The sequence below is a fragment of the Hetaerina americana genome, unplaced genomic scaffold (genome assembly GCF_022747635.1).
Source record: "Hetaerina americana unplaced genomic scaffold, ioHetAmer1.1.p SCAF_4, whole genome shotgun sequence".
NCBI classification, from domain to species: Eukaryota; Metazoa; Arthropoda; class Insecta; order Odonata; family Calopterygidae; genus Hetaerina; species Hetaerina americana.
Genome location: NW_027286985.1, coordinates 104,375,827 through 104,400,977, shown reverse-complemented (window position 1 = coordinate 104,400,977; position 25,151 = coordinate 104,375,827). Strand labels below are relative to the sequence as shown.

The 25,151-nt window shown below is 38.1% G+C and overlaps 1 protein-coding gene across 1 annotated transcript; it reads left to right on the top strand.

Annotated features, from left to right (window-relative positions):
- The first annotated feature begins 175 nt into the window (after positions 1–175).
- On the top strand, positions 176–23,033 carry LOC139692532 (coiled-coil domain-containing protein 157-like). Its single transcript, XM_071590754.1, has 5 exons — positions 176–340; positions 17,033–17,286; positions 19,189–19,378; positions 22,538–22,700; positions 22,873–23,033. The coding sequence occupies exons 1-5, from the start codon at positions 176–178 to the stop codon at positions 23,031–23,033; spliced, it is 933 nt and encodes a 310-aa protein (XP_071446855.1).
- Positions 23,034–25,151: the final 2,118 nt, after the last annotated feature.

Sequence of the window (25,151 nt, the reverse complement as noted above, 5' to 3'; positions counted from 1 at the left end):
CCTCTTCCTTATATAGTCTAGACATGTTCAAGACATCATTGAACGTGCAAAGAGACACCTTCAGGCTGATGGCAATGCTTATTTCAACCAGAGAATGGCCTCAATGAGGGAAAATGTTGAGCAAGATTTAAGCCGTGCTCAAACGAAATACCAATGGACGCGGTGGTCATACGAAATGGCAAAGACGGCACGGGAGCAGGCAATGCAAGAAAACGATAGAGCATTGGCAAGGCATGTTACAGCACTCTTGAATAAGCTGGATGAATTGGAGCGTCGAAATGTGTATCTTCTAAATTTGATCGAAAAGGGGATGCTGGATTTGTATAAGACTAGAAGATATGTGAGGGCAATAAAGGAATTGCGCTCCAGAGAATTATATAATCTCGAGCATGAGCTACGAATGAAGCAGCTCCATCTCGCTGATATGATGAAACACTACGAAGAGAATTACTGCGGTCCTGAATTCACTGGAAGTTATGGATATAATCAATCATTCTAATTATTGATTAATCCTGTAAATAAAATATTTTGCGTCGACCTATCGAATTACATTGTGTATTTTAATTAAATGTTTGCTATCAATACATATCCTTTTTGATCTGAATAAAGAAATGTTTCAAAACAAAAGCATTGCATTTTAATTTCTTAGCAAGGATATCGCCAATAAGATTTTCCAGTAAGATGTATTAGATATTTTAGTGCCCTGCAAGCCACCGCTAGGGTGCATGAAAGGGGTTGAACACACATCAGACTAATTTTGACCCGAATATAGCCCTAAAGCGGTCGACAAAGGTATTCTGGTCGCTTATCGTTCAAGGTCCTTAATATGTGACGCAGTCATGAAATCTAGGTTGTTATAGAAAAATATTCTATGTGGAAAAGCTGAGTGTCTTCCTTCACCAAGGACAGAGCAGGTTTGGGTTGCGCGTTATTTCGAAAGGCAGACATTTCAAAAAAGCTCACGACTGTCCTTTCGACCCACCGAAAAGGAAGGCTGAAAAATAAGTACGCCGTGTTCAAAGAAGATGATCGCCACTTAAATTGATGAAATGAAGACAATCGCCATACATTTCCCATGCAGCTGAACTGGTACTCAGAATCATCAACGAAGGATGGAGAGCAGAGGAAATCGTTCCTTAGGGGATGATCAGTTTGGGTTTAGGATGGGGAAAGGAACGCGAGATTCCCGCGCAATATTGAGATCACTAATCGAGAGGAATATAGAATACAACGGGGACGTCTTTGCCTGTTTCGTAGATTTCCAAAAGGCGCTCGATAGGGTGAATTTGGAAAACTAGGGAGTGCATTGAAGAAAATAGGAATAGATTGGAGGGACTGGAGACAAATCCGCAGCCTGTACATGTCTCAGGCTGCTCAGGTGCGAATGCGAAGCGGAGAGTCCGGATGGGCAGTGCCAGGAAGAGTTGTAAGGCAGGGTTGCCCATTATTTCCGTTACTGTTGAAAGTATATGTAGAGGAAATGATTATAGAGGCATGGGAAGCACTGGAAAAAGGAATGCCAGTGGGCGGGGAGCTCGTAAAATCAGTTAATATAGCTGATGACCAAGCTTTAGTTAGTCAGTGAGCCAAAGGGTTTCAGGGATTGCCGAGTGAATATGAAATGCAGTGCTTCAGATATGGGATCAGAATAAATATTGCTAAAACTAGGTTACGCGATTATATAGAAAGGAAAAGGCAAACTTCAACATTAAAATAGAAGGTTAGGAACTAGGGCAGGTGGAGCAGTTTACGTATTTAAGAGGTCCCTTGGACCAACACGGTCAAAGGAGTGACATACATAAAACATAGCTATGATGCATATATATATATATACATATATATATATATATATAGTATTGTTAATATAAATTTTTTGATAACCCAATTAAGTATACTCTCTATAACTTATTTATATACATTTAATGTAGTATTATTTCATAGTACTTTGACAATAATATAGAAATAATCTCTATCATTCATTTGCAAGTTTTATGAAAATTCAGAAGATTGAAATTCCGTCTTAGTACTTTCCGAAAAGGGATTTTTTTAATTTTATCTCTCGAAACTCGCGAGTACGACTCTTGTTTTCATATACATCATATGTATATTTTAGTTATAAACAATGTAAATATCAATTGAAAATACGCTAAGCTCTGTTTTTTTCCGAAAAAAATGTGCTCCTCTGATACGTGAAAGTCGTATCGTTTTTCTTGGAATCAAACGGCTGGATAGAATTTTAGTCGTGATTTTAATGTTGCCGAATCTTAGTGAAACATATTTTTGAAAGGTAACGTCATTGATAGAGTTTTCTAATAATTCATAAGGCAGAGCTTAGACAGAAAAAAAACCTGAATGCCGGAATTACTGCAGAACTTAAATATATATATATATATAAATATATATATATATATATATATATATATATATATATATATATATATATATATATATATATATATATGCGTATTATATTTTTATACTTCTAAATTTGTATTGAATATAAATTAAATGACCTTTTGAGAATGACCATATTTATAGTGATTCAACCGGTTTAATGATTTATATTGATTTTTTCACTGTATCCTAATAGCCTTGAAGTATATAAAACTATTTATCATTAAAGTCTCAATTGTCCAATATAGGCTGAACACTCAAGACACCTTTGCTAAGCGAAATTCCATTTAATCTATCATTGAATCTAGCATTCAAAAAGAATTGCCCTTGCTATGGAGAAAATGAATTGTGCTAAGTGGGTGAATTCTCACTGCGACAAAAATGTTTCATCGGTTCCGATCCAAAAATGACTAACCCTCATGTCCCGGCTACAGACTTTCTCGGAGGGAAAGTCTAAAAATTGTGCAGGAAAGAAAATTTCCTTTTGTGGTTTCATTGATTTCCCTGGTTTCTTTCATCGCGGGAGATATGTGACGCTCTTTTTCTATCTCATAGGCATTTATTTGTTAATGTTTTAACCATGCGGCTGGAAATGGATCGAAAGGTATAATTGTACGTACATACAACGGACGCGATCATCCTGTAAGATATTCAGTTTTTAATGGTCTGTATTTAATTATAAGGAGAAAAATATTTTACTCATATCTTGCTACAATTCCTAAAAAAAATAAAAATACGTCCCTTGAGCGTCGACTTACGTTTTCCAACGGCTTATCAACAACTCGAAGGTTCCCTGGTTGGAGTATTCCAAATAATGGTAATCTTAAGGGTACTAGAGTGAAAGCTTCTAAGACGGCTTAAATTAGGGTTCCATGCTGTTGTCCTTAGAGAGAGGGAGGATATAACGTTAATAAGGAATAGGAAATAGTCCGCTAGTGCCAAGGTAAGACTGTTCGGCTGTTGGGGATTCGTCGCGATGATGTTGAAGAAAATCTTTGCAAGCCGACATTCTGAGGTTTGTCGTACTTCAAGACCTTCGGGACAAAATTAGCGCATATCATATAGCATTGTTAACTACGCTAGGTGACTCATGAATAAAATAGGTATTCGAACACTTTACAGCATGAAGCAGATATCATTTCTGGCGCTGGATTCATTGAATATATTCAAAAAAAAATATCAGAGGAGCAATTTGGAGTGGCCTCCAACACTAAAAGCGGCGTGGTCAAAGGCAGAGGCTGATTATTTATTTTTCTTTTAATTTTTTAAAAGCCCTGCCAGCCAGTACTTAGGGTGTGTGCCAGTTACGTAAATTTACGTTAAAACAAGTTAACAACTCGTCAAATACAAGTTAAAAATACGTTGATCGGCGCCTACGCGGCGCGTCCTTTCCCTCAATGGGACCATTACACGGCGGACATTCGAGATACCTATTACTAAGATTCCCTCCCTTCCCGTTCCCTGACGTCTTACCCTAGGCAGTGCCCTCAGAGTAGGGGTAGGGGCTGCAGGTACGGTGGTTCTGTCATCCGACAACACCTGGTACCTGTTGGAGACGCGGATGGTATCTGCCTCCGCAGAGTCCAATCCACGCCGCAGCGTTACCTTCCCTTTGCCCCGAGAGACGACCCTCCAATCGTCCGCCCTACGGGCGTGAGACACTACCTCGTTGGGAGATGGGACACGGGGTAGTTCTCTAATCGCCCAGCCACGTGTTGCATTCGGACGAATCCGTGCACCCATATGGGCGTGGCGGGTTTTCGTATTCCCAACCCGAGCACCATCTTTCCTGAGGGGAGTCCTCCGGCCAGCGATCTCCGATCGAAGCTCCCGCACCATTCTCTCCAGCATGACAATACGGGCCCTTAAAGCCGCGCATTCGCCAGTGCCTTCGAGCATGGCAACAGGGGACCTAGATGAAGCCATCTTAAATAACAACCGAGTTCCCAACAAAAGCTAACTTGTATACGCTACGCTAAAATTTCTAAGAGGGATTAGTTAAATTTAGCTTAATCAATAAGTTACGCTTTGGAAGATAGTAAAGAAAGGAAAGAAAAAAGATGGTAAAGAAAATTAAGAACTCACCGATAAACATTTAGATTCGACGGACAAAAACCACCGCAAGCCCCTAAGAGTACCCACTAGGAATACCACCAAACTATTTAAAACTAATAACAAGCAACACAAAAACTAAATAAACTTAACTATTTAACAAAATTAAAGCTAACACTAAACTACACTTCACTAGGGAAGAACAAACACAGAGGCACAGAAGTAACAGCAGGCACGCAGGTAGTCTCAGGTAGGGTCGTACCGGTTCTAGGGAGCGAGCTCTAGCACGTCTGTTCTCGGCAGAAGCCAGGCAGAGAATGCTTAAGGGATTGCAGCAATATAATTCATACAGACAGCGAGGATAAAGCTAACAACCTAAATTCATTCTTCCAAAGCGTTTTCTCGAATGATGTTGCCACCGCATATCTCCAAGAAACAATACATACTCCACCCATGGAAAATATAACAGTGAACCAACAAGGAGTTCTAAAATTGCTTAATGAGATTAAACCCAACAAATCCCCGGGTCCCAAAAATATACCAGCTAGGGTGATAAAACATTTACCTCCAATCATTGCCACGTACCTTGAATTTATAGTTAACAAATCCCTTAAAGAATGTAAAGTGCCTAAGATTTGGAAAACCGCGCAAATAACGCCTATTTTTAAAAGTGGCGACATGGAGGATCCCAGTAATTACAGACCTATATCTCTCACTCCTATCTGTTGCAAAATCTTAGAGCACATAATTGTCAGTTCAATAATGAGACACCTTGACAATATTAACTTTTTAAGTGACAATCAACACGGATTCAGGAAAACCCGCTCCTGCGAATCCCAATTAGGATTATTTACACATGATTTACTTTTATCTGGTGAGAGAGGTAGGCAAGTGGATGCCATCTTCTTAGATTTTCATAAGGCATTTGATAAGGTCCCACATGGTCAACTCATTCATAAATTAAAGGTCGCGGGTATAAACAAGGGCGCCATAAGTTGGGTTAAAGATTTTCTTTCGGAGCGGGAACAGAGGGTAGTCCTTGATGGCGCTAGTTCCGACAGCGTTCGAGTCACGTCGGGGGTACCTCAGGGAAGTGTAATCGGGCAGTTGCTTTTCTTGATTTTTGTTAACGATTTGATCCGCGAAGAGAAAAGTAAAATTAGGATGTTCGCGGATGACACGGTGATCTATCGGGAGATATCTGGGGATGAGGATCGTTTTATTCTAGCGCAGGATTTAGATTGCATTACTGAATGGTGTTCTAACTGGGGATTGACACTAAATTATAATAAATGTTCAATGGTAAATTTCTTTAAAAGATCAACGTGATTTGCTTACAAATTAGCTGCAGGTGACCTAGCAGTAGTTGATACGGTAAAATACCTAGGTGTCACATTCACAAAAGACTTAACTTGGGGGACTCACATACGTAAAGTCTGCGGTCAAGCATATAAAAATTGGGATTCATTAGACGCATTGTCGGCAAAAGTGACTCGATGGTCAAGGAACGTTGTTACCACGCTCTTGTAAGGCCTCATTTAGAATACGCATGTAGCGTGTGGGATCCGAGTGAAAAAGGTCTTATTCGGGAAATTGAGAAGGTTCAACGCCGGGCAGCTCGTTTTGTAAAAAAATCTTACGATAAAACGCAAAGCGTCACCGAAATGCTCATGGATTTGGGGTGGGAATCATTGGTGGAGAGACGATTCATTGCCAGATTGAAATTATTAAATAAATTCAGATCCGCATGTTTCAGCACCGAGGTCTCGCAAATTATTCGTACTCCTACATACATTGGTCGCTTGAATCATGCATAAAAAATTCGGGAAATAGATGCCAGAACTAGCCAACTCAAGGACTCCTTCTTCCCACGGACAAAACGGGATAGCAACTGCAGGATTATAGATAGCGAAAATTCCACTTGCCACCCTCAGCGTCAAGGGAATAATTAGTTCTACTTAAATGATGCTCTTACACTAACCTTGTGTGTTTTGTTATAATAACCCATTCTTTCCGAATAACCTCATTCGTGTTCTGTTCATCCGTTTTCAAGTTTCCCTTTCAGTCCCTCGTCCCTCTCCGCGGGGGGAAATTCCTGCTACCTGCAACGTTGGGTCGCATTCCCCGCCTTTTACAGACTCTTTGGGGGGTAGAGTGTTTTGTGGTGCATTTTCATGTGGTAGTGATGTTTCAATTTCTTGCTTGTTGTGTCCTGGCTTCCGTGTTGTAGGATGGCTTTCGTGCTGCATCATGGGGTGCAGTTTTTAGTTATTTTGCGGTTTATGTGTTTGCATGAGTATTGGATGAAGGGATTTTTGCATGAGTGTGTGCGCTGCTGTGGGTGTAATTTTCCGTGTTGTTTTTTTGCATGTGGTATTTTTCCTTTTTACGGTTGGTGACCAAATACCCCCCGCCACACGCCCTTCGGCGGCTTGCGGGGTATTATGTATATGTAGAAGATAACCAATTAGATTCGAAGGACAAAAACCACCGCAAGCCACTAAGAGTATCCACTAGGAATACCACCACATTATTAAAAACTAATAACAAGCAACACAAAAACTAAATAAACTAAACTAATTCCCAAGATTAAAGCTAACACTAAACTACACTTCACTAGGGAAGAACAAACACAGAGACAAAGAAGTAACAGCAGACACGCAGGTAATCTCAGGTAGGGTCGAACCGGTTCTAGGGAGCGAGCTCGAGCACGTCTGTTCTCGGCAGAAGCCAGGCCGAGAACGACTTGGAGGCAGAGAATACCTGGAAGGTTCAGGTCCCCCCCTATAAGGGTGTGATCCTCAGGGTTAGCCAAGCATATGTCTGCTAATACCTCGACTGCGTATATCCCTTCGCTGGGGCTTCTGTACATAACAACTATTTTTTAAGTTTTCCCTCCATTCCTACCTTTAACATGAACACACATAATCTCGCAATCATTTCTTACCCATTCCAATGTACTTATTAAGTTTTTATCTACACATATGAATATCCCCCCTCCACGACCATCTCTATCCCTTCTGTAAACTGCCAAATTTTGAGGAAAAATCTCGTTTGACATAATCTGATCACATAGCCACGACTCCGAGCCTATCACAATATCCGGATTACATGCATTAACTAACGTCTCGAAATGGCATACTATATTTAGAATACTTCGGTAGTTTACCTACAAAACTTTTAAGCCCTTACCTTTCTTTCCTTCGATATTGCGAGCTCCAACTCTTGTGCCCATTACAGGTTTTCCTACTCACTGAGCTTTAGTGCGAAATTTTTAAACAGATTGGACATAACCGGGGATTCCTTTCTGTTTAAATGCACTCCATCGCGGCCCAAGGGTCTGTCGCCGACCCAAAAACTCCGAACCACAAATGTCAGACTTTGTTGCACACAAACCCACTATTTCTTCGTTTATGGCGTCACTTCTCTCCCAATGTATGACCAATCTACGAAGAATTCCACTAATGTCAATTTGAGCACTTTTAAACTTATTTTTGGGCGAGGTCGCCAAATCCCAAATAAAACCGATTACATGGTCTTCTAATTTAGCACTCAAAGGTCATTCTAAAAAGGTAATTTAATTTTTGTTCAATACAAATTGACATCTATATACATATAATACGAATATATATTAAAGTTCTGCAGTAATTCCGGCATTCAGGTTTTTTTCTGCGTAGGCTCTGCCTTATGAATTATTAGGAATCTCCATCAATGATGTTACCTTCCAAAAATACTATATGTTTTACCAAGATTCGGTAACATTAAAATCACGACTAAAATTCAACACAGCAGTCTGATTCCAAGAAAAACGATACCACTTTCACGTATCATAGGAGCACATTTTCTTTTTTACGGAAAAAAAGAGACCTTACCGGATTTTCAATTGAAATCTTACACTGTATTTAACAAAAATATACATATGATGCATATGAAAACAAGAGGTTGTGCTCGCGAGTTTCCAGAGATAAAACCAAAAAAAATCGCTTTTCGGAAAGTACTAAGACGCAACTTCAATCTTCTGAATTTTAATAAAATTTGCAAATGAGTGATAGAGATTATTTCTATATTATTGTCAAAGTATTATAAAATAATAATAAATTAAATGTATATAAATTAGTTATGGAAAGTATACTTAATTGGGTTATCAAAAAATTATTTATAAACAATACTATATTGATATATATATATATATATATATATATATATATATACCATCATCCTACTCTATATCAGGTCCCTCTTCATCTCTGAGTACTTTCTTCCTCCCTTCATCCCGTCCAACATCCCTATCCTGTTCCTTCCCTTTCCTCTTTTGCCCAACATTCTACCCTCTATCACAGTCTTCAACATCCCACTGCCGGTCAACACCCCCTTCATCCATTTTTCCTGCCTCCATAGGATTGCTCCCAACAAACCCCTCTCTTCGCCCACCATACCAAGTACTTCCTCATTTGTTTTCTTCTCTGTCCATTTCACCTTCTCCATTCTTCTCCACACCCACATTTCAAAAGCCTCCAATCTACGTCTATCCTCCTGCTTCAATGACCACGTTTCCGCACCGTACATAGCTACGCTCCATATCAAAGTTTTTACGAGTCTTTTCTTAACATCCTTACTCAAAGTCCCTGTCATCAACTCCCTCCTCCTTGTGAAAGCCTCTTTGCCTAGCGCAATTCTTCTCCTTACGTCCCTACTACTTTGACCGTGTTGGTCCAAAACACTACCGAGATACGTAAACTGTTCTACCTGCTCTAGTTTTTGCCCTCCTATTTTAATGTTAAGCTTGGCCTTTTTCTTTCTAGAAAATCGCATAACCTTTGTTTTATTAATATTGATTCTCATCCCATACCTGTCGCACTGAATTTCCAATTCACTCAGCAATGCCTGCAGCCCCTTGGCTGACTGACAAACTAAAGCTTGGTCATCAGCAAACCTAACTGATTTTACGAATTCCCCGCCCACATTCATTCCTACCTCGAGTTCTTCCCATGCCTCTTTGATCATTTCCTCTGCATACAGGTTGAACAGCAACGGTGATAATGGGCAACCCTGCCTTACAACTCTTCCTGGCACTGCCCATCCGGACTCTCCGCTTCGCATTCGCACCTGAGCGGTCTGAGACATGTACAGGCTGTGGATTTGTCTCCAGTCCCTCCAATCTGTTCCTATTTTCTTCAATACACTCATTAGTTTTCCCGAATTCACCCTATCCAGCGCCTTTTGGAAATCTACGAAACAGGCAAATACGTCCCCGTTGTATTCTATATTCCTCTCGACTAGTGATCTCAATATTGCGAGGGAATCTCGCGTTCCTTTCCCCATCCTAAACCCAAACTGATCATCCCCTAAGTAACGATTTTCCTTGCTCTCCATCCTTCGTTGATGATTCTGAGTACCAGTTCAGCTGCATGGGAAATGTATGGGGATTGTCTTCATTTCATCAATTTAAGTGGCGATCATCTTCTTTGAACACGGCGTACTTATTTTTCAGCCTTCCTTTTCAGTGGGTCGAAAGGACAGTCGTCAGCTTTTTTGAAATGTCTGCCTTTCGAAATAACGCACAACCCCAACCTGATATTTCCTTGGTGAAGGATGACACTTCGAAGGTTGGGGTTGGGTGAAGTGGATGGAAATGACATTAATTGGGGAAGTGCTGGGTATAGTGGGGGAGCAAAGGGGATTGTTAGCAGGAAAATGGATGAATGGCATATTGATCAGCAATGGGATGTTGAAGACAATCAGAAGAGATGTGATAGAGGGGAGAATGTGATAGAGGAGAGCAAATAAGGAAGGGGCAGGAATAGGATAAGGATGTTGGATGGAATGAAGGGAGGAAGTAAGTATAAAGAGATGAAGAAGGGCTTGTTGTAGAAGAGGATATTGGCTGTGTTTTTTGGAGGGACAAAGGAATTGTTGTGAAGTGAATGAATTGAAATCTAAATCCCGAGTGAAACCTGTGCCACCATGTGCGTGTAAAAAAAGCATTTTCACCTTAAAATTGTTTGCAAATATATACAGCATAAACGCAGTAATCAACCCGAAGGTCGCTTTGGTCGGTGATGTCAGAGTTCACCCAGCACAAGCCCAATGGCACATGAAATTCACACATCACGGTAGGTGGGGGGCAGTTCCTTTGCCTGTACCGGTTATGGTTTCCCAGGAAGATTTGGTGACCAAAACATCAGACAGCTTGAGTGGAGGCGAGGGGTTTCCAGGGAACTGATCCATAGAGATATAGTAATTGAATAAAAATATTTTGTATTCAAACTTAATTGCCCATAAACAGGTTTCAACGCTTCAGATTTATTATCAAGGCCTGCCTTTATCATGAAGTAGATGGATCTTTATAAATACAATAGATCCTTGTCTTTATCATCAGTTAATGAACCACAATAGTGAATGAAACAACATATGAAAACATTTTCATTCACAAGCCAAGAGATTTTGTGTCTAAAATCTATAATGCCAAGAGTCCCTTTTGTAATGTTCAGTTTCCAGAGTGAATGGTTCTCACGTATTTCTTATTACGTTTCTCAAAAGCCATAATTAAAAAATATGCCAGTGCAGAAATTATAGAATAGACCTACTTTTGGATAAAAGGCATTGAAATGCTTTCTCCTAATTGTTTTAGTGTTGTATTTTAGGTTGGATAATAAACAGAATGAATGAACTCCAAGCAGGTCTTGGAGAAGAAGAAGAAGGAAGAATTTTTTTAATCTAAGAAGATAATATTTGCAATGTACTATGATTTACAAAATTACTTTTATGGTATTTTATTTAAAATGCTGTAAGTCATTTGTTAATATTACTTCAGAATTAATTATATTTCATTGGCAAGGAAGCATCCATTAATTAGCTATTTGAACTAAAGAAACATGCTAGTAGGTTCATGAAGCTGAAACTACACTTTCACAGCCATTAGAGTAGAACTGGTAAAGCAGAGGGGGCACATTAAACTTATCAGTATTCCACACCTATTTCATCATACAGAATCACATACCACACTGTGTGAATGAGTTTGCAAGCATGTGCAAATTTAATGGCGTATAGCATGTTGTCCCATGCGTAACTGGTAGGTCAAGGTTGATACTAACTAGGTTTAGAATTTTAGCAACTAATCTGAATGAACGCACTATTGCCTCTGGGATGTTGTTAAGTTCTTTTGAATGCCCGACAACCTTTAGACAACATGATAAAATTAAACAGATGAGACACTACAAACAGTTGACAGGAGGAAATACAGTTTAATGAATTAAATATTACAATGTATCTTTTCAATCAATTTTATTCAGTACAACTAGTTTCAACGCATTAGCGTCACCCTCAGATACCGAGTTACACATACAGGTCAGTTATATATACATGGTGGAGGTGAAGAGGGGAAAGGGGTAAGGGAGTACAGGGGTGGCTGTGATTGGTTGAAGTTGGTGGGGGTGGTTGAGAGAGGTAGGGTCAACAGCGAGTGGCAAGGTTAAGGTCCGAGGAGAATGGAGGTGGTCAGGAAGGTTGGGGTTCACAAGGCATTTTCTTAATGAGAGAGAGGTTTCCATTAGAGGGGAATATCTTTGCGAAACCAAGTCATTAAGGATATGTCCTTTTTCTACTTGTCTTCTTATCTCCATCTCTGCCAATATGTCCACTTTACTCCCTTTTTCGACAAGGTGTAGGACGTCAGGGGTGAAGTCACGTGAGTGTCCCTCCTCCATCAGTTGACTCATTAAGTGGGAGTTGGGTGCTTTCCCATGAAGGAAACTTCTCCTGTGTTCCTCCACTCTCATTTGGAAGGATCTGCTGGTCTGTCCCACATATGCGGCATCACAATCATTACATTTTAATTCATACACTTCACTTTTTTCCAATTTATCGCTCGTGTCTTTTTTTCTATTAAAAAGGCATCTAAGATTGTTTCTGTTATAGTGGGCAACGCTAAAATGGTCTTTAAGACCTTTCCTATTTTAAGGGAACATCTTCCTAGAGCGTTGATTTGCACCACTTTTTTGGGATGCATCCTTCACAGAGGCATGGTAAAAGAGTGAAACTGTTTTATTTCTTTTCTTTTTTGTCATCAGTGAGTCTTTACGACTACTGCTATATCCATTTTTCGTTGCAATCCACCTAACGGCATTAAGTTCGTGATTGTACTTGTCTTCAGAGTAGGGTATATTGAGAAGCTGGTTCAACATTAAATGAGATATGGATATTTTTTGGTAAAAGTGATGGCGGGAGTTAAACGGTATGATGTGATCTGTGGCGGTATCTTTGCGGGATATCGAAAATTGAAAACCTTTATTATCCTTTGATATTGTAACATCCAAAAAGTCAAGTTTCCCTTCCTTCTCCTTCTCACGCTTGAATGGAATACTGTTGGATTTTGTGCCTAATGTTCTAAGAAAATTGTCCATCTGTCTATCCGTGCCCATCTATACAACGAATATGCCCTCTGCTTATCGGAACCAACAATGAATATTGTGTGTGTCTACCACGTTGTTGCTGAATAATGTAACCTCAAAATCATGCATGTACAAATCAATGGGTGAATAAGTGGAGATAATGGGGATCCCATTGCCAATCCTTCCATTTGCCAATAGTAGCCCCCGTTGCATTGAAAATAATTTTACTCCACACAAATTAGCATTAAAATTTCAAAATCCCTTAGGAATGGTGGTTCTGCTCCAGCACTCTTTAGTTCCTGTTCCACTATCCCGATAGCTTTGTACTCTGGGACATTTCTGAACAAGATGAACACATCTCCAATTACAGAAACAATCTTAGATGCTTTTTTAATAGAACAAAAGAATGGACTGATGAATTGGAAAAAGTGGAGTGTACAAATTAAAATGCCGTGATTGTAATGTGACTTATGTGGTGCAGACTGGGAGATCATTCTGAACGAGGGCATAGGAACACAGGAAAAGTGTCCTTCACGGGAAAGCGTCTGACTCCCACTTTGTGAGCCACCTGCTGGAGGAGGGACAATCAAGCTACTTCACCCCTGACGTCCTACACCTTGTCGAAAAAGGGAGTACAATGGACATATTGGAAGAGATAAAGATAAGAAGACAAGTGGAAAAAGGGCATTTTCCTAATGACATTGTTTTTCAAAGATATTCCTCACTGATGACAAACTCTCCTCTCCCATTAAGAAAATGCCTCGTAACCCCCAAGCGTGAACCTTCCTGACCACCTCCATTCTCCTCGGACCTTAACCTTGCCACTCGCTGTTGCTCCTACCTCCCTCAACCACCTTCACTAATTTCAACCAATTACAGCCAACCCCGTAACCCCTGACCCCTTTCCCCTCTTCAACTCCACCATATATACCTAACCAACCTGCATCGTATGTAACTCTGTACCTGAGGATGACACCGATGCATCAGAACTAGTATCGTATGGAATAAAATTGAGGGGAAAGACACTTATTTATTTTTACTTCAGTGATAATGGATTTCCACAAATTTTAGCCAGAAAACATTGAATAAATACAGTTTAGCTTGGTTCATAGTTGGTAGCAGGTCACATGAATGTGCCAGGCATTAAATTAGGTTGACATGAACAAAGGCAACATGTCAGGATAAATATGCTGCCATCCATCTAACAGAGAACATTTTGGTTGTGTTTCTCTTATAGGTACCTTATGACAATGTTACTTTCAATATCTCACCTTTCAAATGCATTGGTCATTACTTTATCGATTCCAAAATAGATGACTACTCCTGGTGATGAAGCCAAAGACAAAAATGTAAAAATTGAAACCTTTCCCAGAGATTTAAATATAAAAACAATTAACTAAGAGTAATTAATGTAGCATAAGTATATCGGTCAATGTGAATGCTATTTACAATGTGTGTTTCTAATACTTGGTCCAGATAATATTGCCGCAAGATTCTGGAATTGAAGAAATAGGAATCATTTCACTAGTGCACTTGATACATATTTTGATGTTGAGCTTTGACTACAAAGCAAGTTCATGATATTTACTATAGTTAAGCAGACAAAAATAATACAATGGACCATTTTCCAACTTGAAAGATGTCAGATATTTAAGATCAATATATTTCATTTAATTGCAGAACACCAGTTGTCTCTCTAGATTGGTTAAGTAATATTTTTTTACTGCATATATTAAGCAAATATGAGCTGAAGTGCATTAACTAAGTGCTTTTGAGCACTCAAGGTTTATTTGCAATCATAGCACCGAAGCATGACGTTTTTACCCAGGAAATAAGTACGATTAACTGGCTGAAAGTATGGCTAGTTCATTATCGATTTCAGGATGCACCAGTACAAGTGATCTAGCTTTGCACCTCTTGCCTTTTTTTCAATATATGTGATTTCAAATACCATTAAATATTTAAATTCCATGCCTGGATCAAACCTATCCATTTACAAGTTTGCTTTTGGAATCCATGCCATGTTATCTGTATGATTACATTTCATTCACCTTTTCATGAATTTGTTACTTTAAAGGGGGAAAATAAAAAATTAAAGTAGGATTACACCTACTGACTTATGGTTGATCAATACTGATATGAATATTTTACATTAGGCATAACCGGATTAAACCATAGTTTGTGGGTTCGATCGCAGAATATTATAAAAACAGCGCATAATGGATGAAGTTAGATAAGAAAAATAAAAGCATATTTTAAGAAATCTTTGTGCTCGACCTATAACACAAAGCATGGATCGAGTCCATTCTCAGGCATGGGTGTCGTGTCCACACTGGTCGTTCGGCCCCTAATGGCAATCTATGGGCTATCGGGGGCCCAATAATTGCGCGGACCAACAAAGAGGAAGAGAGAACAAAAAAGGTGATAATTGTAATCCCTGTGGTTGATTTACGAGTCAGTTCCATTGAATTGCTCACATATGAAGATCCTTTCCTTGAAAATCATCACAAGAAGACTAAAATATGGCATTTATATTAGCGTTTCGTAAAATCGTAATATTATAAACCTACTTCTTCCTCTTCTTACTGGCTTAATCCCAATATCGCTTGGGGACAGGAAGTTGTATCATCTTCCATTTCTTCCTGTCTACTGCAATATCGTTTGTTCCACATATTATTTGCCCACATTCCCTGATAAATAGTCATATCAGATGTTTAGATTTATCCCGTAATCATATTTCGACATTCCTTAGCCTCGCCTAACAACACCGAAAGCCAAACAAAAGACAGCATTTTGAATGGCTATAAAATGTTAAGTTACCAAAAAGACTATGATAGAGGGGAGGATGTTACGCACACGAAGTAGGTAGAGAAATGTTACACAGAGTTATGAGAGATAGAATATATAAACGGAATAAAAGTTCTATAAAGGCGGTTTAGGTACATTGGCACTCGTTGAACGTATTCGCCAGTCAAAAACTATCGATGCCGACTAGCATTCAAATCAATAATTAGTACAGGCATAAATGAATACTTACAACCTAGTTACATGCGGCTTACATCCAAGGAAATATTTCCAAGCGAAACGCAAAATCCACGCCACTATATCCACTTGACCAGTCCTCAACATACTGCCATTTGTCATGTTTTCAATCTGGTTCTCGCTCTACTTATTATAGTAGTTTAGTGTAGTTTTAATTTAGTACTTCACTTTTTTCTAGGGAACTAACGACAGCAAGGCATCAAACGAGGGGAACGACATCGAAGGCGCTATGCTCGAATTGCCGTCATTAAGCCACCTTTTAATTTACCAATTTGTTGTAACACCTCAACCAGGAATGAGTACGTGAGAATAAACTATCTTTCGTGAAAATTACTGAATTGTACTGCCAATGTACTTTTGGGTGATCGACATTAAATAATTATTCTTTCATCAAGGTAATATTTTGCCAGACTTTTCCTCTAGGAAATCGTAGGTCGAATTTGTTTGCCGTGGATGTAGAAAAATTAGAATCGCTATGATATTTAATTAATTGAGCTCTTTTCTAATCACGTTATTTCTATCTTTTAGGTGATTTAATAGGTAGAACTGTTGATATTTCTATCTAAATTTTCCCTTTAACGACATAAAATGTCCATTACAAACGAAAACTTGATTAGAGCGCTTGTTTGCGATCTCGAGGAAATCGATAGAGTTACGAAAGATATTATTTCATACGTAGGAGAAGTTGATACATATTCCTGGAAATTTCCCAGTTGCAGAGGTGATGCTATTGCACTGATTCCACTATTTGAAGGATTTGTAGGGTCAATGGAAGAACGCTACCTCTTTCTTATGGAATTACTAGTTGACAGGTTGATGATTTATATAATGATATGATGTTTTGTTGTGATTTATATGCAATTGCTTACAAATTATTTGATGATTTTTAGGTTAAATTTCTTCTTGCATGCATTGATGAAATATTTGGAAACCTTCCCTGTTGCATTTGTGAAAGCTATCCATTGTCCTTATGTGACTACATCTTCATTCTTGAGTTTTGGTGCTCTCATTCACAGTACATGGAATAAACTGAAAACTATATACAATGGTTTTGCTGATAATATGGTATAATTAACATGATCTGCCATCATCAAAAAGTCTGTCTTTATTTAATTGTATCTCTTATAAGTCAACAAATCGTATATTTCTTGTAGGAGAAGAGTATTTATGATCATTTGTCCAAAATGGATGATGCAAAGTCTCAGCACACCTTAATGCCAAATAAAGTATTCGAGAAAAGTTCACAGACTCTTGTTATATCCCTCAATCATTGTGAGAATTGCCATACAAGTAAGAAGATTGTTAGAGCAATGGTTAGCTGCATTGAAAATATGTTTAGGAATATTGATGAGGCCAATGAAAGTGATGCAAAAAATGTATGTAAGGAATCATCTGTGTCAAAATTCAAGTTAGTACATTTTGTTACATGAAAATGTTACATCATCTTTTCCTTACACATGAATATCTAATTTGAAAAATAACCTATGTTCTCACAGATTACATTTTATTTTGCACAAAAGTTAATCTGGCAAGAGTGACTTTTGACCACATGATTAAAACTAGTGAAAATAACTCAAATGGAAACTTGGCAATATTGAATCTTTTATTGCCATTTGGGGTACCTAGAATGAACTTAAAGATACAAAGAACTCCGATGAAAAGGATTATATATGTATACTTTTTGTGGCAAAACCTTCTGTTCTACCCACAATTTTTCATGGCTATCCTTTCATAATGAGGTTAGGCAATGTATTTTAATCATGATGGCATAAGATAGAACGGTCTTTAAAAATATTTTTAAAAGGACTTATCAATAGTTGACATGGTAAAGCATTAATCAATGTGACACTAAGAATCTTCCTTCCCTCAAGACTGACATGGGGTTAAATACATATTGAACACACGGGCAAGGGTTACTGTTAAGTATACCTCAATAAACTAATAGGCTCTTAACAAGTAGCATGGAAGAAATGATTATCCAAATGACTTGGAAAAATTCCTTGTCCTTCATATTTTAAGGAATGAAATTAAACATGAACTCTGGGAAGTGTCTCAATGGAAAGTAATGTCCCAAATGGCTGAAGCTGTTACCATGGATACAAATGTATTAGAAGAACAACTTGCAAATTGTATTTCAGGGAAACACTCTCTACTAAAGGAATTGAAGATTGGAAGGAGGGAAATTTTTAGTCTTAATAATGAAAAGGAAAATTTCATAAGAGATATAACCACCAGTAAGTTAAACTAGTGTAATACTGTATGCAGAATTGTTTTAATAAACTTAATGTAGAGATGATATGTAGTTCATACTTATTTTACCCATTGATCTGCCTTAATTGGTCAAACCAATAGCTGTTTTAAACTTAAAAGTAGGCAACTGACAGCTGTCTCCAGCAAACTTTGAATTGTTTAATGACATTCATCATTAAAAGCTATTTGAGATGTTAAATATGTTGTTCTTTTACAGTTAAAAACAAAAATTCAGAGTTGTTAGAGTCTAATGTGAAATTAGTAAAAATGCTGAGCGAGAAAGAAAATGAAGTCAAATCCCTAATGGATCTCCTGAATGAATCAAGTAAGTGTACTTTGAAAGCATATTTTCCAATCTCGACTATGAAAATAATTGCATGCTGGCTTTAACTTACAAGAGTAAAAATTCCTCTCTTAGAAACTTCAAATGAGAACTTAAGGAGGGACAATAAAGACACAGTGGAGCAATTGCTAAAATCTCAGCTTGAATTAAAAAAATTCAAAGAAGAGCTTGAGATGAAATCAAATGAAGTTTGCATTTTCAAGAAGAAGTATATGTGAGTGAATGACATAATTTTTCAGTTATTTGAAATCATTAAAGAACTCTGGAATAAATCTGCATTATTTTTGCATGAGGCATCATAAAAATATACCCATGGTAATTAATTCCTGGTGAGAAGAAACTAATTGAGGAATTAGTGGAAGGGATAGCCATGTTTCTTTTTTTCATTTCTTATTTCATAAGAGCTATTTTTTTTATTGTCTGGCAAAATACAGATTCATGCACTTTTTGCTTGAAAGTTCTCTTCAAGTTAAAAAATAATTACTACATCGATGTGTAGGTACCTATGTATGGTAATGAATAATGTGATACAAATATAAAAATCGACATTTTTTTAATTATGTGAAAACTCAATTGAATATAGATATTTAAAATGTGATAAAGCATATATTATGCATCAAAAATCACAAAGAGATTGTGTCACTAAAAAGATATTGGATTGCATTGAAAAATTCAGCAAATAATGCGCTTGAAATGCTCTCTATTATATATGTTTAGGGATGAAGTGCAAAATCGTAAGCGCATACAGGAAGAAGCGCAAGCAGTAAGAGCAGGAGTTGAGCATCTCGAGGAGGAGTTAGTGGCTGCTCGGAGAAATGCTGACATCCTGATAGGGGAGAGTGAGGGAGAAAGAATTCAGTTTCTCTTCCAAATACAGGAACTTCAAGGGAATCTTGAAAGAACAAAGGTAAAATGGACCACATGAGTAGTTTTTTAAGTTTTTATATAGTTATTTCTCTTGCATGCATTTTGCAGCAGGCCAGGGCAAAATGTACATAGTTTTACTGAATGTGTTTGACCAGTGGTGGAGATACGCATTTGATCTCAAGAGGGGGAAAACACCTTGATTGGTTCCCTGCATACAAAATAAATACATGTAAGAACATGAAATATTCTCTTAGAATGCCATTTTCGTCCATTTAAAACCATGCTATCCACTGAAGAGTTTGAAACTATTTAAACATTGATTTGTTAAGTATTTTCTTGAAAAGTGTACACATTTCATCAGGATATCAAATATGCCTCTCATTTTGAGAATATCAAATGCGCTGTCTTTTTTAAATTCTATTCAATTACATTTGTAATTTACCACCAACATGCTAATCAGTCCAAAGGTTGTTTCAGTGAGTGAGGGCTCAGCTCCTTCACGCTAAGCCCTAGGATATGTCCAATTTGCAAAAATGTGGAAAGGGGTCAGTTCCTACCCCTGTGCTACCAATCGGTTGCTGGGGAAGACTTCACACTTTAAAAGAAAGACATAGGTACTTGAATGAAGCTGGGGGTGGTGAAGGCCGTCAAACCCTAGCCCTTCAGTCAGAAGTTGGTCTCAACCCACTAGGCTACCATGGCCTCTAATTAATACTTTATCAGTGTTGCTTTCATAAAAGGTAGTATGCTGATCAAAAATACATTTTGAGCAGTGGCAAACTACTGTTACCTGCAATGTGTAGACATCCTCTGGTTTGCGTTATATTGTTTCCTTCCTCACTTCTTAGTTCATTCTACCTGTCTTCATTGCATCCAAAATGCTCAATCTCTTCCTTCCTCCGCCCTTTGCTTAACCTTACATTCTCCCTTCTATCACAGCCTTCAACACCCCTCTCAAACCCTCCTCCACTCCGTTTTAAAATTTGTCTGAGCATCTTACTCCTGCCATCTATAAAGCGATGTTAGCCTTTCTCTTTGCCCAACTTTTCTCTCAATTCCTCTCCATAGTCACATGCCATACACCTCAACTCAATGCAATACTCAACTTCTTGCATCAAAAACCAGATTTAAACACTTAGTGTTATGCTCCGTATTAAAGGCCTTACTAATATTGCCTTTATGTTTTTTTATGAGAAATAATTTAATAAATACTTGAATATGGTTATTTACAAAAAATCAGCATACAATATTATTCCATGTACATACCAAGCCATAATATAATGGCAGAGGAGGCACTGTTGTGCTGAGAAGTTCAGAACTTATTCCAGGTACACAAAGCATCTGTCCCAGCATTAGCTCTCTGAGTATAATCAAAACAGCATCAAGAGTTTAATATGATAGACAAAATGGATTGAAATTTACACTCCTGTATGTTGAAAATCCTTGTCCCAACAAAGGTCAAAGAGGTTAGCAACAAGGCAATCGTAATGCTTTATTTTGAAATTAGTATCTCTACTCCATGGGTATTGTCAGTCAGTTAATGTCAACAAGTACTAACTAATGTGTTAAGGTAACTTTGGTGCTACATGCTAGTCAGTATTTTTAAAATTAATATCAACCAATGTTCGGAACTGAATGATTTCAACATTTAGTAACAACATTTAAATTTTGCTGGCATGGATTTGTTAGTTCTACAGTTAATTATATATTATTAATATTATTAGTTTACCATGCATAATATTACTATCATTGTGGAGTTAGATATAGTTATAGGTTAATTTTGTGCCAATATTAACATTGAAACTCAACTCTTTGTCACTTGTGTAATACCGTATTTTCCCATCGATAACACGCACTTTATGTATAATGCGCTCCCAGAACTTTATAGTTATCATGAATTTGTATAGATACCGCGTGCCCATGGCTTCATAGTTATCAAGAACGTGCATAAATTCTGTGCATCTGTGAGTGTGTATATATATTGTACGTAAAAATACATCTATATCCATAAACTAATAGATGGTAACAACCAATGAATACATGAAATCATAATTGCCTGTGGCTGCATCTACCGTAAGTATACAGAAGATTAAAGCCAGATGATTGAAATTAATTCCAAACAACAGAAGGATAAAAAAATAAACAATTTTCACAAGGCAACACAATATGCCACCATATTGCTTCTTTGCTATGGTTCTTAGGTCGAAACGAGACATAGGTTTGTGTGCCCTTTTATTTGCAATATAAATAAACTTTCAGCAAATCAAATATAAAAAAATAAGACAGTGAATGAGATAGAATTTTTTTGTTTTGTTTGCGTTACTTCACTTTGTTAGTATTGGCACATAGCTGTTCTAGACACCTTCCAAGTTCAATGAAAGTGCCGCCAGCATAGTGATTGTTTCAAACCTGAATTGAGTTAAGCTTTTGAAATTAAGAATTTTCTTGAGAAAATTACCCATGGAGAAGAAAATCGTATATAGCAATGTTTAAGCCAGAAGTAATCAATTTTGCAAAAGAAAAAGGAAATCACGAGGCTGCCAGGATTTATCCATTAATAAATCTTTTAAATCAAAGTTACATTCTAGTTGGGAACAGTGGATTATGTCCAGTATGAAAGACAACCTAGAATCGGGAAGGATTAAAAGTTCGTCTATATTTCATATTCTTAACCCATCCCAAGATGTTATGAATAATATGTATCCAATGACATGAAAAAATTTCATATTTTTAATATAAATCTAGTGCAGATGCCCAGATCAACCACTAAAAGTTATGTATTATGCAATATGATTACAATGTGACAATGAATGCTATAAAAATATTGCAAAGGCATAAAAATGCAAAGCAAATAAATATTCCCTGTTTCTTGGTCAGCACTTTTTACATATCATATAAAATATGGACAGTGAAGGCTATACTATCCTTAATAGTGATAAGAAGATTGCCATGGGTAAAAATTAACACTTGATATAGAAAGTGAATTTTATAGGTGGTTACTAGCAATTAACACTCATTATCATATTGAGTTTCAACTGTATATATGTACATAGAGGCACTAATTATATCTGGAGTATCGAATTTCAATAACAAGACAAAATATTTTTAGCCTAAATTAAAAGATTCAGTTATTAGACAATCATGAGTTTATAAGTATTTCTAAAGGACTTTGTTCATTACTTATATTTCATACTTTTAGACAGAGAATGTATCCCTGGCCATGGAACTACAACAATCACAGGAAGAGCAAAGCAGATCTTTAAATGAAATATGCAAGCTCAAGAGCAGATTACTTGAACAGAAAGAGGAAGTAATATTGCTATCCAAGTATCCAAATTTTTTTGAGCAGATGGACTCAGAATGTAATTATGCCAACTAATATTTTATTTTTGTAATACCCCTGTCCATGCATTGGGTAAATTCAAAAACTCTTGTTAGCTAAATCATTATAAGAAGTATTTTCTGAACAGTAAATTACTTTGTGATCCATAAATTTCTCATTTAACCAAAACATTTTGTTTTGTATCTCCTCAGTGATTGGCATCCCAGAAGTAGACATGGAAAATCAAATCAAAGCCAACAACATCCGAATTAAACTCCTTCGTGATGAAAATGCTGCATTAGGACATACCATTTCGAAATTAAAAATAAAAGGTCAGGAGACAGCAGCTGGAAGAGGCATGGAAAGAAATTAGCAAATTTAGAACTGTGGCATCATCAATCCTAAAATTCAAAAATAGGAAAATATTCTTCTGAAATGTTTTATTTGCCATTCATTACATTTGAATTTTCTAATGGTATTTTTTGTTAATTTTGGACAGTTAGATTGGTTTAAGGCACAAAATATTTCCAAGAGTTAGCTGATATTATGGATAGTTCTTATTACTTAATGAGTAATATACAAATATTAACTGCCAATAATTAGAAAATAATGTTTCTCAATGGCAGTACTATGTCAGCGAATGTGTGTGCCTTTTGGAAATAAAAAAATATGTACAAAGAGTAATTGAGGCTATGTAGGCAGCAATCAATGTGGGATATTGGTGGCAAAATGGGAATAAAAACTATTTTAAATACAAGACTTAGGAAAAGGCAAGATAATGAGAAATTGAGTCATCGTACCCTGGAAATAGTTCTGCAGGCTCATTCTTTTGTAGCATCAGTAATATTAGTCATAAATTAGAAAATACTTTATACAGTATTTATTATGGGGTAAATGTAAAGCCACTGTAATAAATATAAAGTTAATCAATTAAATTACCAGGGAACATTTTATGTTAACTTGACAACACTTACCATGACTATTAGGAGATCTATAAAAAAACTAAAATTATATAAGTGTAGTATAAAACTAGTGTAAATACTTTTATCTTCGCTCATCAGCAAAGATTGACATAACAGCCATAACATGTCAGCAGCTTTGGCAGATATTCCTTCACTTTTGAAAAATAGTGGTATATTTGAGTAGACATACACTTTTTGCTAGGCTCTAGTTTCTAATGTCTATGAAGGTTTCCCAGCTGTTGTGATTTCACTTGCTCAATAATTATCTTATGAGGATGAGCAAGAGCAATCATTTTCAAGCGGTGCATCTCATGCATTCCAGATATTTGTAATCTGCAGGAAAGTTTGCTCAACTGACAACTCCATTGTCATTTCCATTTCACATAAAATAGTATATATGTTTACATATTTACACTCACACCTTTTGAGGATGGATGGGAACAAAAGATTGCTCACTTGCACCTAATCATTTGTCATTTGTCACATTTATTTTTAAACTTTCACTTCTTGATGAGAGACCGGACTTTGTTCACACAGCGGTCCATGAAGTTCCTTTTGCGCTTTGGCTCTGTAGCCGAGAGAGGCAAGGACATGACAGATCCTGTCGAGGACTCACCACCTCCCCCTCCAACCCCCCTCTGCCCCTCCCACTCACCCCTGGAGTCCTCATTCGATGTCGTTGATGTTCTCTCACCCTTCCACTTCCTCGACAGCCTACGGCTATAGTCGCGAGAGCCATTGTTGCTGCCATCCTCCATCTCCAAGCCTTCCCTGTCTACACTGGCCTCACAACTGACTGACTTTTGCAGTCCACATGGTGGGGAACCCACCTCTGCACATCTTCCCCCATTCTCACTGAGATATCGTTCACACTCACCCACTACCACTTTGTCCTCCACAGCCTTTGGCTCAGGAGTCAATTCGACCTTTGGGATGGCCTTGCACTTAACCACTGCCTCCTCCACCGTGAGTCCCTCCTCAACCCTGCCTCCCTCCTCTCTCCCTTGACCCCCCAGTCCTTTTCTGCTCCCCTGCCCATCTCGTCCAATGAGTTCGTCCCGGCTCCCAAGTTCGTACCGGCTCCCGAGTTCGTCCCGACTCCCGAGCTCGTCCCGGCTCCCGAGTTCGTCCCGACTCCCGAGTTCGTCCCGACTCCCGAGTTCGTCCCGACTCCCGAGTTCGTCCCGACTCCCGAGTTCGTCCCGACTCCCGAGTTCGTCCCGACTCCCGAGTTCGTCCCGACTCCCGAGTTCGTCTTGGCTCCCGAGTTCATCCCTACTTGTTCCAAGGTCCTCTCCAGAGGAAGGCACATCAAGGAGGAGCCCATCTAGACTCCGGGAACGCCGGGCAAGGCACTGGGGCAAGGAGGGCTGGGATGACGTGCCAGGTGCATTCGATGAGGCGTGGACTCTTCGCCTTGGCGTGGTTCCTGACAGCAGGGTGAGGGGTAGCTGGGGCTGTGGCCTGTGTCCCCTCACACCCAGGTTGACAGTAGATGGGAGAGAGGCCCGTGGGCGCCTGGGGCTGGT

Excerpts from the sequence above, each read along its gene's own strand:
- LOC139692532 (XM_071590754.1), top strand. The coding sequence starts at position 176 with ATGGCAAAGACGGCACGGGAGCAGGCAATGCAAGAAAACGATAGAGCA. Across the intron at positions 19,379-22,537 it reads GGAATCTTGAAAGAACAAAG|ACAGAGAATGTATCCCTGGC; the intron begins GTAAAATGGACC and ends TCATACTTTTAG. Across the intron at positions 22,701-22,872 it reads TGAGCAGATGGACTCAGAAT|TGATTGGCATCCCAGAAGTA; the intron begins GTAATTATGCCA and ends GTATCTCCTCAG.